This window comes from Tupaia chinensis, unplaced genomic scaffold (assembly GCF_000334495.1).
Source record: "Tupaia chinensis unplaced genomic scaffold, TupChi_1.0 Scaffold000061_1, whole genome shotgun sequence".
NCBI classification, from domain to species: domain Eukaryota; kingdom Metazoa; phylum Chordata; class Mammalia; order Scandentia; family Tupaiidae; genus Tupaia; species Tupaia belangeri.
The window spans coordinates 1,476,679-1,486,505 of NW_006159519.1; the positions used below are offsets into that span (position 1 = coordinate 1,476,679).

The 9,827-nt window shown below is 50.2% G+C and overlaps 1 protein-coding gene across 9 annotated transcripts in view; it reads left to right on the forward strand.

Moving 5' to 3' along the window:
* The window catches only part of SLC20A2 (solute carrier family 20 member 2), a 101,735-nt gene that overhangs the window by 81,025 nt on the left and 10,883 nt on the right, over window positions 1-9,827 (forward strand). For all 9 annotated transcript variants that reach the window (XM_027765424.1, XM_027765411.1, XM_006141652.3 and 6 more), the window contains 2 exons: window positions 4,918-5,034; window positions 8,829-9,032. In XM_027765424.1, coding sequence (XP_027621225.1) covers window positions 4,918-5,034; window positions 8,829-9,032 — 321 coding nt within the window. The remainder of the gene's footprint in view (window positions 1-4,917; window positions 5,035-8,828; window positions 9,033-9,827) is intronic.

Sequence of the window (9,827 nt, forward strand, 5' to 3'; positions counted from 1 at the left end):
AGTGGGCTCCACTTGTCCTGCTGTAGCAGATACCCATGGTGGCACGTTTGGTGAAGCAGCTGGGCTGAGGTGGGAGTCACTTCACTGACGATCCCTTCCACCCTTAATGTTTTGCCATAGGGCGTGTGCACTTGCCAAGGTGGTGGGGGAGAGAGAGTGAGAAATCACTCCCCCACCCCCATGGGAGATGACCAGGCCACAATCACTTCTCCTCTGTTGTCCTCATGGGATTTGGACCCGGCTTGACTTTAAAGCCACCAGAGCTAAGATTTGAACTATGGTCAGCCATGTGGGAGTCAGTGCCTTAACTACTTTGCCACCTGCTGGCCCCACCCGTTCCTTTCAACTTGCATCCACCTTTCTGCCAGTCTAGAAGGTACTCCACCAAGTCTCCGTCCTCCCCCAAGCACGTGCATTCAACACGTCGGGGCCTCAGAGACGAAGGGGAAGAGTGAACTTCCCCGGCCAAAGCGAGGGACAGCATTAATCTCACCAGGTTCAATTTTGCGAGGTTTTTCGATAGATGGCGTTTTTGCACGTGGAGGTGAGTTCAGGGCTGTTGCGATGCAGAGGTACAACGTTTTGCTCTGTTTTCCCCCCTCCTCCACTCGAAACTGTGGAGCTGTTTACGTCTCGGACTTGGTGTGATCTGTCTTACCTGCACTTGCCATGGCTTTCCTCAGATAAGTCGTTCTTACGCTTCAAGGCTGGAATGAGCACTTTCAAAAATCGTCTTACATCCTTGTCCTTAAAATTATTTGTAAGGATCAAAACTAACTTCAGGAAACCAAGTGCCTGCTGGGACTGGATGTAAGCCTTACGTCCATTTCTGGTGAGAAAGCCTGCAGTCGCGTGGGAAGTGGCTTTTGTCCGGGGTTAAGCAGTGAAGGCCGAGGTTTGTGGCATGTCTCTGGATAGACAAAGCCAGCATTGAGTGAGCCTCAGGAGGTCCCCTACAAGTGCTGCGTCAAAGCGTGGTGCCCGACTAACAGCAGCAGCTTCACTCAGCAGCTTGTGGGAGGGCAGATTCTCAGGCCCGCCCTGGCGCCCCTGCCGTGGAGATACTGCAGCCGGCGGTCTGTGCGGAGCAGGGGCCTTCGGTGATGCTGTGCGCGTTACAGTGATTCACTGGGAAGTGGGCTCAAGCGGAAGGAAATTTTGTATTTATACATCATATAATTGTGCTGACTTTTTTAAAGAATTATCTTATTTAACTTTATTTATGTATTTATTTATTTTCAATTTGACCAGAGAGGGACAGAGAGAGATTGCAAGAGAGAGAAAAAGAGAGGGAAAGTGAGAAAGCAAGCTACCAGGTTTGAGACTCGAACCATGGTCAGCCATGTGGGAGTACAGCACCCTTAACCATCACGCCACCTGCTGGCCCCAATTTTGCTGACTTGTTTTTTTGAAAGAGATTTTTACTATGGGGTGCGTGCGCTTGCTGGAGAGACAGAGAGATAGAAAGTGAGAAATCACCCCACAGAGGGGATGGCCACATCACAGTCCCTTTTCTTCCGTTCTCCTCTTGGGATCTTGGCCACACATGCACAGGTGCCCAGCATGAGTTTTAAGCCACCAGGTCTGGCACTTGAACTACGGTTGACTACATGGGAGTCCAGAGACACAGTCATGCATCTGCTGGTCCCTGCTGATATTTTTATAATAAGTCTGTCTGCGAGCGCACACGCCCTATAGCAAAAACCTCTCCAAAAAAAAAAAAGAAAGAAAGATACATATTGCGAGAAAGCATGCATGAATTTTATTATTTTTGCACCAAAATAAACTTGAACTTTAATTCTATTTTTCACAAACTTTCTAAAGTCCCTCCGTGGATGTAAAATGGTTAACAGTGCAATAAATCTTGCAGCATTAAAAAAAATTAGCTTAAGAGCAAAGTTTTAAATATTTCACTCCTTTTATGTTTAAAAGAAAATTGAGGGGACCAGCAGATAACGTAGCGGTTATGTCACAGGACTCCCACGAGGCCGACTGTGGTTAGAGTCCCGGACCAGCAACTTGAAACATGCCAGGCGTGTGTGCGTGCGGGCCCAAAATCCTGAGAGGTGAATGGAGGAGAAGGGATTGTGGCGTGGCCATCCCCCCTGGGGGATGATTTCTCGCTTTCTGTCTCTCTGTTTCTCTGGTGAGTGCCTGTGCCCTATAACAAAAATGTCTCTAAAAAATTTTTTCTTTGAGAGGTTTTTGCTATAGGGCACATGTGCTCACCAGAAAGACAGAGAGAGACAGAGAGACAGAAAGCAAGAAGTGCCCCCCAGGGGGGATGGCCACACCACAGTCCCTTCTCCTCCTCCATTCTCCTCGGGATCCTGAGTACGTATGTACACGTGCCCGGTGTGAGTTTAAGCCTCCGGGTCCGGGACTCAAATCACAATCATGTACATGGAAGTCCAGCGACATAGCCATTACACTAACTGCTGGTCCCTCTAAAAATATTTTTTTACATTTTTATTGTATATTACTTCAGTTAAAGTTTAAAAGTGCTAAGAGCCAAGAGCCCAACTGCAGTTTCCCATCTTCCCAGAGAAGTAACCCTTGCATCTTTCCGGGTCTTTTGCTACACGATCACGCATGTGGCCAAGGTGTGGAGTGGGGTTGGTTCCCTTCAGCACAAGTCAGGTCGTGCTGTCCTGCCTCATGCAGCCAGCCTCACCGCTTACTGGGTGGTGGCCTCTGCCTGTCAGTGCCTGGGGACCTCCCGTTTCTCCCCTCACTGTAACCTCTCACCTTTCCTCAAGTGCGTATATCCGTGTTCTGCAAACTCCCACTGTTAGGACCAGTGCCGCGGTGGGCTCTCTCGTACCCGGATCTCTGTGAGTTCACACATGAGCATGGGTGTTTAAGTCGTACACCTGCGAGCGTGTGTGAAATGCGGTCGCCAGTGACAGATGGACACGCTCCAGGGGATGCGCCCCGCGCCCTGATGGCGCACCCTGCCCTTCCCTGGCTAATGTAATTGCTGCCGGTGTGCTGCGCTGGATTACAGGGAAAAGCTTTTCCACCTTGTAATTCCATACGGTGATGCTTCAAAGAGAAGTTCAGCTCGAAGGCCAGTGTTCTGTGTAAACGTTATTTCCGGGCTGGTTTCGAGAAAGGTGTGGCTGCGGTCAGAGCACCAGTTCCATTGAACCTGGGCTGCCGTCGACTGAGGAGCCGGCCGTGCCCAGACTCCCGGGAGTGGGGTGGCTGCTGGGGCGGGGGGCCGCCCGTGAATGGTTAACAGTGCAATAAATCTTGCAGCATTAAAAAAAATTAGCTTAAGAGCAAAGTTTTAAATATTTCACTCCTTTTATGTTTAAAAGAAAATTGAGGGGACCAGCAGATAACGTAGCGGTTATGTCACAGGACTCCCACGAGGCCGACTGTGGTTAGAGTCCCGGACCAGCAACTTGAAACATGCCAGGCGTGTGTGCGTGCGGGCCCAAAATCCTGAGAGGTGAATGGAGGAGAAGGGATTGTGGCGTGGCCATCCCCCCTGGGGGATGATTTCTCGCTTTCTGTCTCTCTGTTTCTCTGGTGAGTGCCTGTGCCCTATAACAAAAATGTCTCTAAAAAATTTTTTCTTTGAGAGGTTTTTGCTATAGGGCACATGTGCTCACCAGAAAGACAGAGAGAGACAGAGAGACAGAAAGCAAGAAGTGCCCCCCAGGGGGGATGGCCACACCACAGTCCCTTCTCCTCCTCCATTCTCCTCGGGATCCTGAGTACGTATGTACACGTGCCCGGTGTGAGTTTAAGCCTCCGGGTCCGGGACTCAAATCACAATCATGTACATGGAAGTCCAGCGACATAGCCATTACACTAACTGCTGGTCCCTCTAAAAATATTTTTTTACATTTTTATTGTATATTACTTCAGTTAAAGTTTAAAAGTGCTAAGAGCCAAGAGCCCAACTGCAGTTTCCCATCTTCCCAGAGAAGTAACCCTTGCATCTTTCCGGGTCTTTTGCTACACGATCACGCATGTGGCCAAGGTGTGGAGTGGGGTTGGTTCCCTTCAGCACAAGTCAGGTCGTGCTGTCCTGCCTCATGCAGCCAGCCTCACCGCTTACTGGGTGGTGGCCTCTGCCTGTCAGTGCCTGGGGACCTCCCGTTTCTCCCCTCACTGTAACCTCTCACCTTTCCTCAAGTGCGTATATCCGTGTTCTGCAAACTCCCACTGTTAGGACCAGTGCCGCGGTGGGCTCTCTCGTACCCGGATCTCTGTGAGTTCACACATGAGCATGGGTGTTTAAGTCGTACACCTGCGAGCGTGTGTGAAATGCGGTCGCCAGTGACAGATGGACACGCTCCAGGGGATGCGCCCCGCGCCCTGATGGCGCACCCTGCCCTTCCCTGGCTAATGTAATTGCTGCCGGTGTGCTGCGCTGGATTACAGGGAAAAGCTTTTCCACCTTGTAATTCCATACGGTGATGCTTCAAAGAGAAGTTCAGCTCGAAGGCCAGTGTTCTGTGTAAACGTTATTTCCGGGCTGGTTTCGAGAAAGGTGTGGCTGCGGTCAGAGCACCAGTTCCATTGAACCTGGGCTGCCGTCGACTGAGGAGCCGGCCGTGCCCAGACTCCCGGGAGTGGGGTGGCTGCTGGGGCGGGAGACCGCCGTTGTGGCACTTGAGGTGCTGCGGTGACACGCGAATGCTTGTAGTCCTGACTCCACACACTGCTGTCGCCGCGTCTGCGCAGTTTGCATTACGTTACTCGCCAGTCTGAGCACGTATTCGTAGTGAGTCTGAGACCCGTAGGTTTCTACCCCAGAAGGGCAGCACGCTTTTTCGGTTGAGAGTGTTATTAAATACGAAGTGCAGGTGGTGATCTCGGGTCAGGGCACGGCAAACCTGTCACTGTGAGACCCGACCTGTGGGGACGGTCCATGACCACGCCTCTGTTCCTTCTCCCCAGTGCTCGGCCTGGTGCTCCCCATGTGGGCCATAGCGCTCCTTTCCTTCGGGGTCGCTCTGCTGTTCGCCTTTTTTGTGTGGCTCTTCGTGTGTCCATGGATGCGGAGGAAAATAGCAGGTAAGGGCCGTTTCTTCTTCTCTTTACACAAACATCCCTGATCCTGCGGGCTGTAAGGCAGTTCCCCTTCTCAGTGGGAGGAGCGGGAGTGTGGGCAGCTCTGGAACGTGCACTGCCGCGCAGGCCCCGGCCACTGTCTCTCTGCTCCCGACTGCCTTCTGGCCCAGACTTGTTCTCCAGAACCTTGTGACCTTGGTGAGTAGTAAGGCTCCCCAGCCCCTGCTTGGGGACAGCGACGGAGTAATGAGAGGATTGTGCCAGGGTAAGACCTCATCAAGGAACTACACTCTCCCTCCCTCTCAGTAAATGAATAAATAATACACTTAAAATCTTAAAAAAATTCACAGGGTGAGCCAAGGGCACTAGAATAGCCAAAACAGCTTTGAAAAAGAAGGGCCCAGCCGATGGCCTGGTGATTAAGGCAGCTGGATCACACATGGCTGACTGTACGGTTCAAGTCCCAGACACGGTGGCTTGAAAAACACACCAGGCACATGTGCGCATGCCCAGAATCCCATCAGGAGCAAGCAGTGGAGAAGGGATTGTGGTGTGACTGTCCCCCTCAGGAGGGGTGCTTTCTTGCTCTCTCTCTTCCCCTTCCTCTCTCTCTCTACCACCAGCAAGTACATGCACCCTTTGGCAAGCTTTTAAAAAAGAAGAAAGTTGGAGGCTTCCTGCTACTTGACTTTAAGACTTAGTGTAAGCAATAAGATGTTGTGTCGTTAGTGAAGAGGTGGGTGTACAGAGTAACAGAAAAGATCAGAGTCCAAAAGCAGACCCATGAAATATGACCATGCGATTTTCCACAAAGGTAGTTCAGTGGAGAAAGGATAGTCTTTTCAGCACACGGTACTGGAGCAGTTGCACATCCATATGCCGAAAAAAGAATCTGAAGCTAAACTTAACACCTTTTTAAAAAAAATTAACTCAAGGTACCAGCAATTAGTGTAATGGCTATGTCGCTGGACTCCCATATAGTCGACTGTGGTTCAAGTCCTGGACCTGGTGGCTTAAAACTCACGCCAGGCACGTGTGCATGCATGCCCAAGATCCTGAGAGGAGAACGGAGGAGAAGGGATTGCGGCGTGGCCATTCCCCCCAGGGGGTGATTTCTCACTTTCTGTCTCTCTGTCTCTCTCTGTCTGTCTGGCGAGCGCACACGCCCTACAGCAAAAACCTCTCCAAAAAAAATTTTAAAAAAATAATAAAAATTAACTCAAAATGTGTCATAGATCTAAATGTAAAATTTTTAAAAAGTAAGGTTTTTAGGGAAAAAATATAGAGGAAAACTGTAGTGACTTTGAGCTAAGCAAAGATGTGACACCAAAAGCATGCTGCCTACGAGAAGATTTGTACAGATTGTATTTCACCAAAATTAAAACCATGGCTCAGCGAGGAGCACTCAGGGGCCACAAGTTGCACGGTGGGGGTGTTAGCAGACCCCATATCTGACGAAGGACTCGTACCCAGAACCTGTAAGGGAATTTCAGAAAATGAACTATACCTATAAATCTTTATCTCTCTATATATAATTTGTATATATATACTATTTTAAATAATTTATAATATGTATGTATATATATACACACACACACACATATATATATATACATACACACACACACACACATATATATATACATACACACACACACACACACGCACGCACACACATATATATAAATTGCAGAGGGAGTGTGTATTTGCTAGAGAGAGGGAAGGAAGCCCCTGCCCCTAGGTGTCATCGCACCACAATCCCTTCTCGTGTATCCATTCTGTGGGGTGGGAGCATGCATGCACGTGTGCCCAGTGTGTTTTTCAAGCCACCAAGGCTGGGATTTGAACCACAGTCATATGGGATCTGGCTCCCCTAACCACAGGCTGTGGGGCTAGCCCAAATGAAATATTTGAACAGACACTTCACCAAAGAAGACATACGGTTGGCAGGTAAAGGTATGAAAAGACTCAGCATCACCAGCCATCAGGGAAATGCCAGCTGAAATCACAGCGAGATATCACTACACACCTATCTGAATGGCTTTAAAAAAGAAAGAGAACCTAACCGCACTAAGTGCTGACAAGGATGCAGGGTGGCTGGAACTCTCACAGCTTGCTGGTGGGGATGCAAAATGTGCAGAACGGTTTGGCGGTTTCTTACAAGGTCAGACATACACCTGTCAGAAGTAGACCTAGCTTCTCCCGGGGCTCTGCCTAGAGAATGAAGGCCTAGATTGCAGATCTGCGCAGGGGTGTGCAGAGCACCTGCGTTTGTGATCACCGGAGCTGGAAATGGCCAGATTTCCCACAGGAGGAACACGCCAGCTGTGGAGCATCTGTTCATGGGCATGCTGCCCACAATGAGAAGGAACAGACTAGGGACCAGCAGGAGGTGTAGTGGTTACGTTGGTGAACTCCCATGTGGCCAACCGCAGTTCAAGTCCTGGACCCGTGGCTTCAGACTCACTCCGGGCACACGTGCGCATGTGCCCAAAACCCCAAGAGAAGAATGGAGGAGAAAGGGTTGTGGCGTGGCCATCCTCCCAGGGGGTGAGGTGATTTCCTGCTTTCTGTCTCTCTGTCTCACGGGGGAGCCCACACACCCTTAGAGCAAAACTCTCTCCAAAAACAAAGAAAGAAAAAAAAAAGAACAGGCTGTTGATACACAGAATGTTGCTTGTGAGCAGCAAGATAATTATATTAGCAACACCACGTAGCAGATTCGATGAAAAAAAATACTGCCGAGTGTGAAAGCAGCTTTTAAAAAGTCCCCTGGTGGTGTTTTTTCCTTAGCTTTCTCTCATGAGAGAGAAGCATGCCCTCAACAGGTCTGTCTTACCACACCAGTCCCTCCGACAGCCTCCCCACCAGCCAGGACCCTGGACACACAGGCATGCCCTGCAAGTTCAGGTCAACCTGGGGCCGGACCTGGGCTGCCGCATGGCTCTGGCATTGAACAGTTGTGCCCTGCAGCTTCCACCACTGTGGCTGGGCCCCTTGTTTTGTTTTAAAGTAGAGGATTTTTAAAGTAAGTAGGATTGCCTGGGGCCAGCAGGTGGTGTGGTGGTTGAGTTGCTAGACTCCCACATGGCTAACCACGGTTTGAGGTCCCGTGGCTGGACCTGGTGGCTTGCTTTCTCACTTTTCCTCTCTCTGTCTCTTTCTAGTGAATCTTTAAAAATAATGGTAATAATAAATAATTCATAAGAAAAGAAAACAGTAAGAAGTCCCTTGTTCCTTTTGAGGAAAAAAAAATTGTTTTCTAAAATTTGGTACCCTGAGCTGGCCCTGTGGCACAGCACTAAAATCCTGTGTTTAGGAGCCAGATCCCACATGGCTGTCCAGGGTTTGAGTTGTGGTCCCTGGAGCTTGAAAACACGTGGGCTGGAGAATTGGAGGACGAGAGACGGTGGCACGACCAGGCCCATAAGGAGGGTGCTTTCTCTTTCTCTTTTTCTCATGCATGTGCTCTTGGACATTTAAAAAAAAAAGGTAATCTGAAGAAATCAGAGACGGGGACCAGCAGTTAGCGTAACGGCTATGTTGCTGAACTCCCATGTAGTCAACCGCGGTTCAAGTCCCAGACCCGGTGGCTTAAACTCATGCTGGATGCGTGTGCGTGCATGCCCAAGATCCTGAGAGGAGAATGGAGGAGAAGGGATTGTGGCATGGCCATCCCCCTGGGGATGATTTCTCACTTTCTGTCTCTCTCTCTGGCAAGCACAAGTGCCCTATAGCAAAATTCAATAAATAAAGTATAAAGATACATAATAATAATTCTTTTCTAAAATTTTCAGGCAAATTACAGAAAGAAGGTGCTTTATCACGAGTGTCAGATGAAAGCCTCAGTAAAGTTCAGGAGGTGGAGTCCCCAGTGTTTAAAGAGCTTCCAGGCGCCAAGGCTAGTGATGACAGCACTGTGCCTCTCACTGGGGCAGCCGGGGAGACGGCGGCCGTCCTGGAGAGCACCTCGGTCGGAAACCACCCCCGGGTCGCGTACGGTAAGCCTCTCCTGAGAGCCTGGGCTTCTGCGGGCCTGGGAGAGGGTCTCGGGACCCTGGCCAGCCTGGTGGGCAGTCTGCTTTCAGTGCACAAAGCCGCCCGCCAGTTTCATGCTTTCAGAAAGCCCGAGATAACCAGGCCCTGGAAGCCACTGCACTGTCAGTAGAGCAGGCCTTGCTGCACCCTGACTCTCCTCCCGGGGCACGTGGTAGTGTCCGGGCGCTGAGGCCGCCCGCTGTGTGTCTGTGCCACCCACCCAGCCACATGGCACAGCTCCCATTACTCAGCCGTTCAGGGATGCCCTCCTTGTGGGAGACTGGAGAGAAGCCATAGCTAGAACCAAGGAGAGGTCCCACTTTAGGTTCACAGAGACCTTAGGAAGCATCCAGACCTCCTGGGCACGTTTTTTAGCCTGGAATGTGTGCCCTTCCAGGGCGAGCACCGGCCTCTGCCCAAGCCCACCAGGTGGCGCCCAACCGCTCAGAGTGGGCCCAGCACCTGCTCTCCACAGATACGGTCTCAGGCTCGTCCCAAGGAGAGCGAGTGAGTCCTGCCCTGCTTCTGACAGACTCTGCCTCGGCGGTCAGAACTGCCCTGCTAAGATGCTCCTAGAACACCTCTCTCACATGAACTGAGCTTTGTCTCAGGTGAAATTTTTTGAAGCTAAGTTCCTTATAAGGGTTTATCCTTTATTGGTCACTGAAAACAGGGAAGAGTCCTGTAGTATTTTCTGGAAGATGCTTTTTAGTAAACCTAATAACATCATCTTTGAAATGCTCTAGTCTTAGATTACC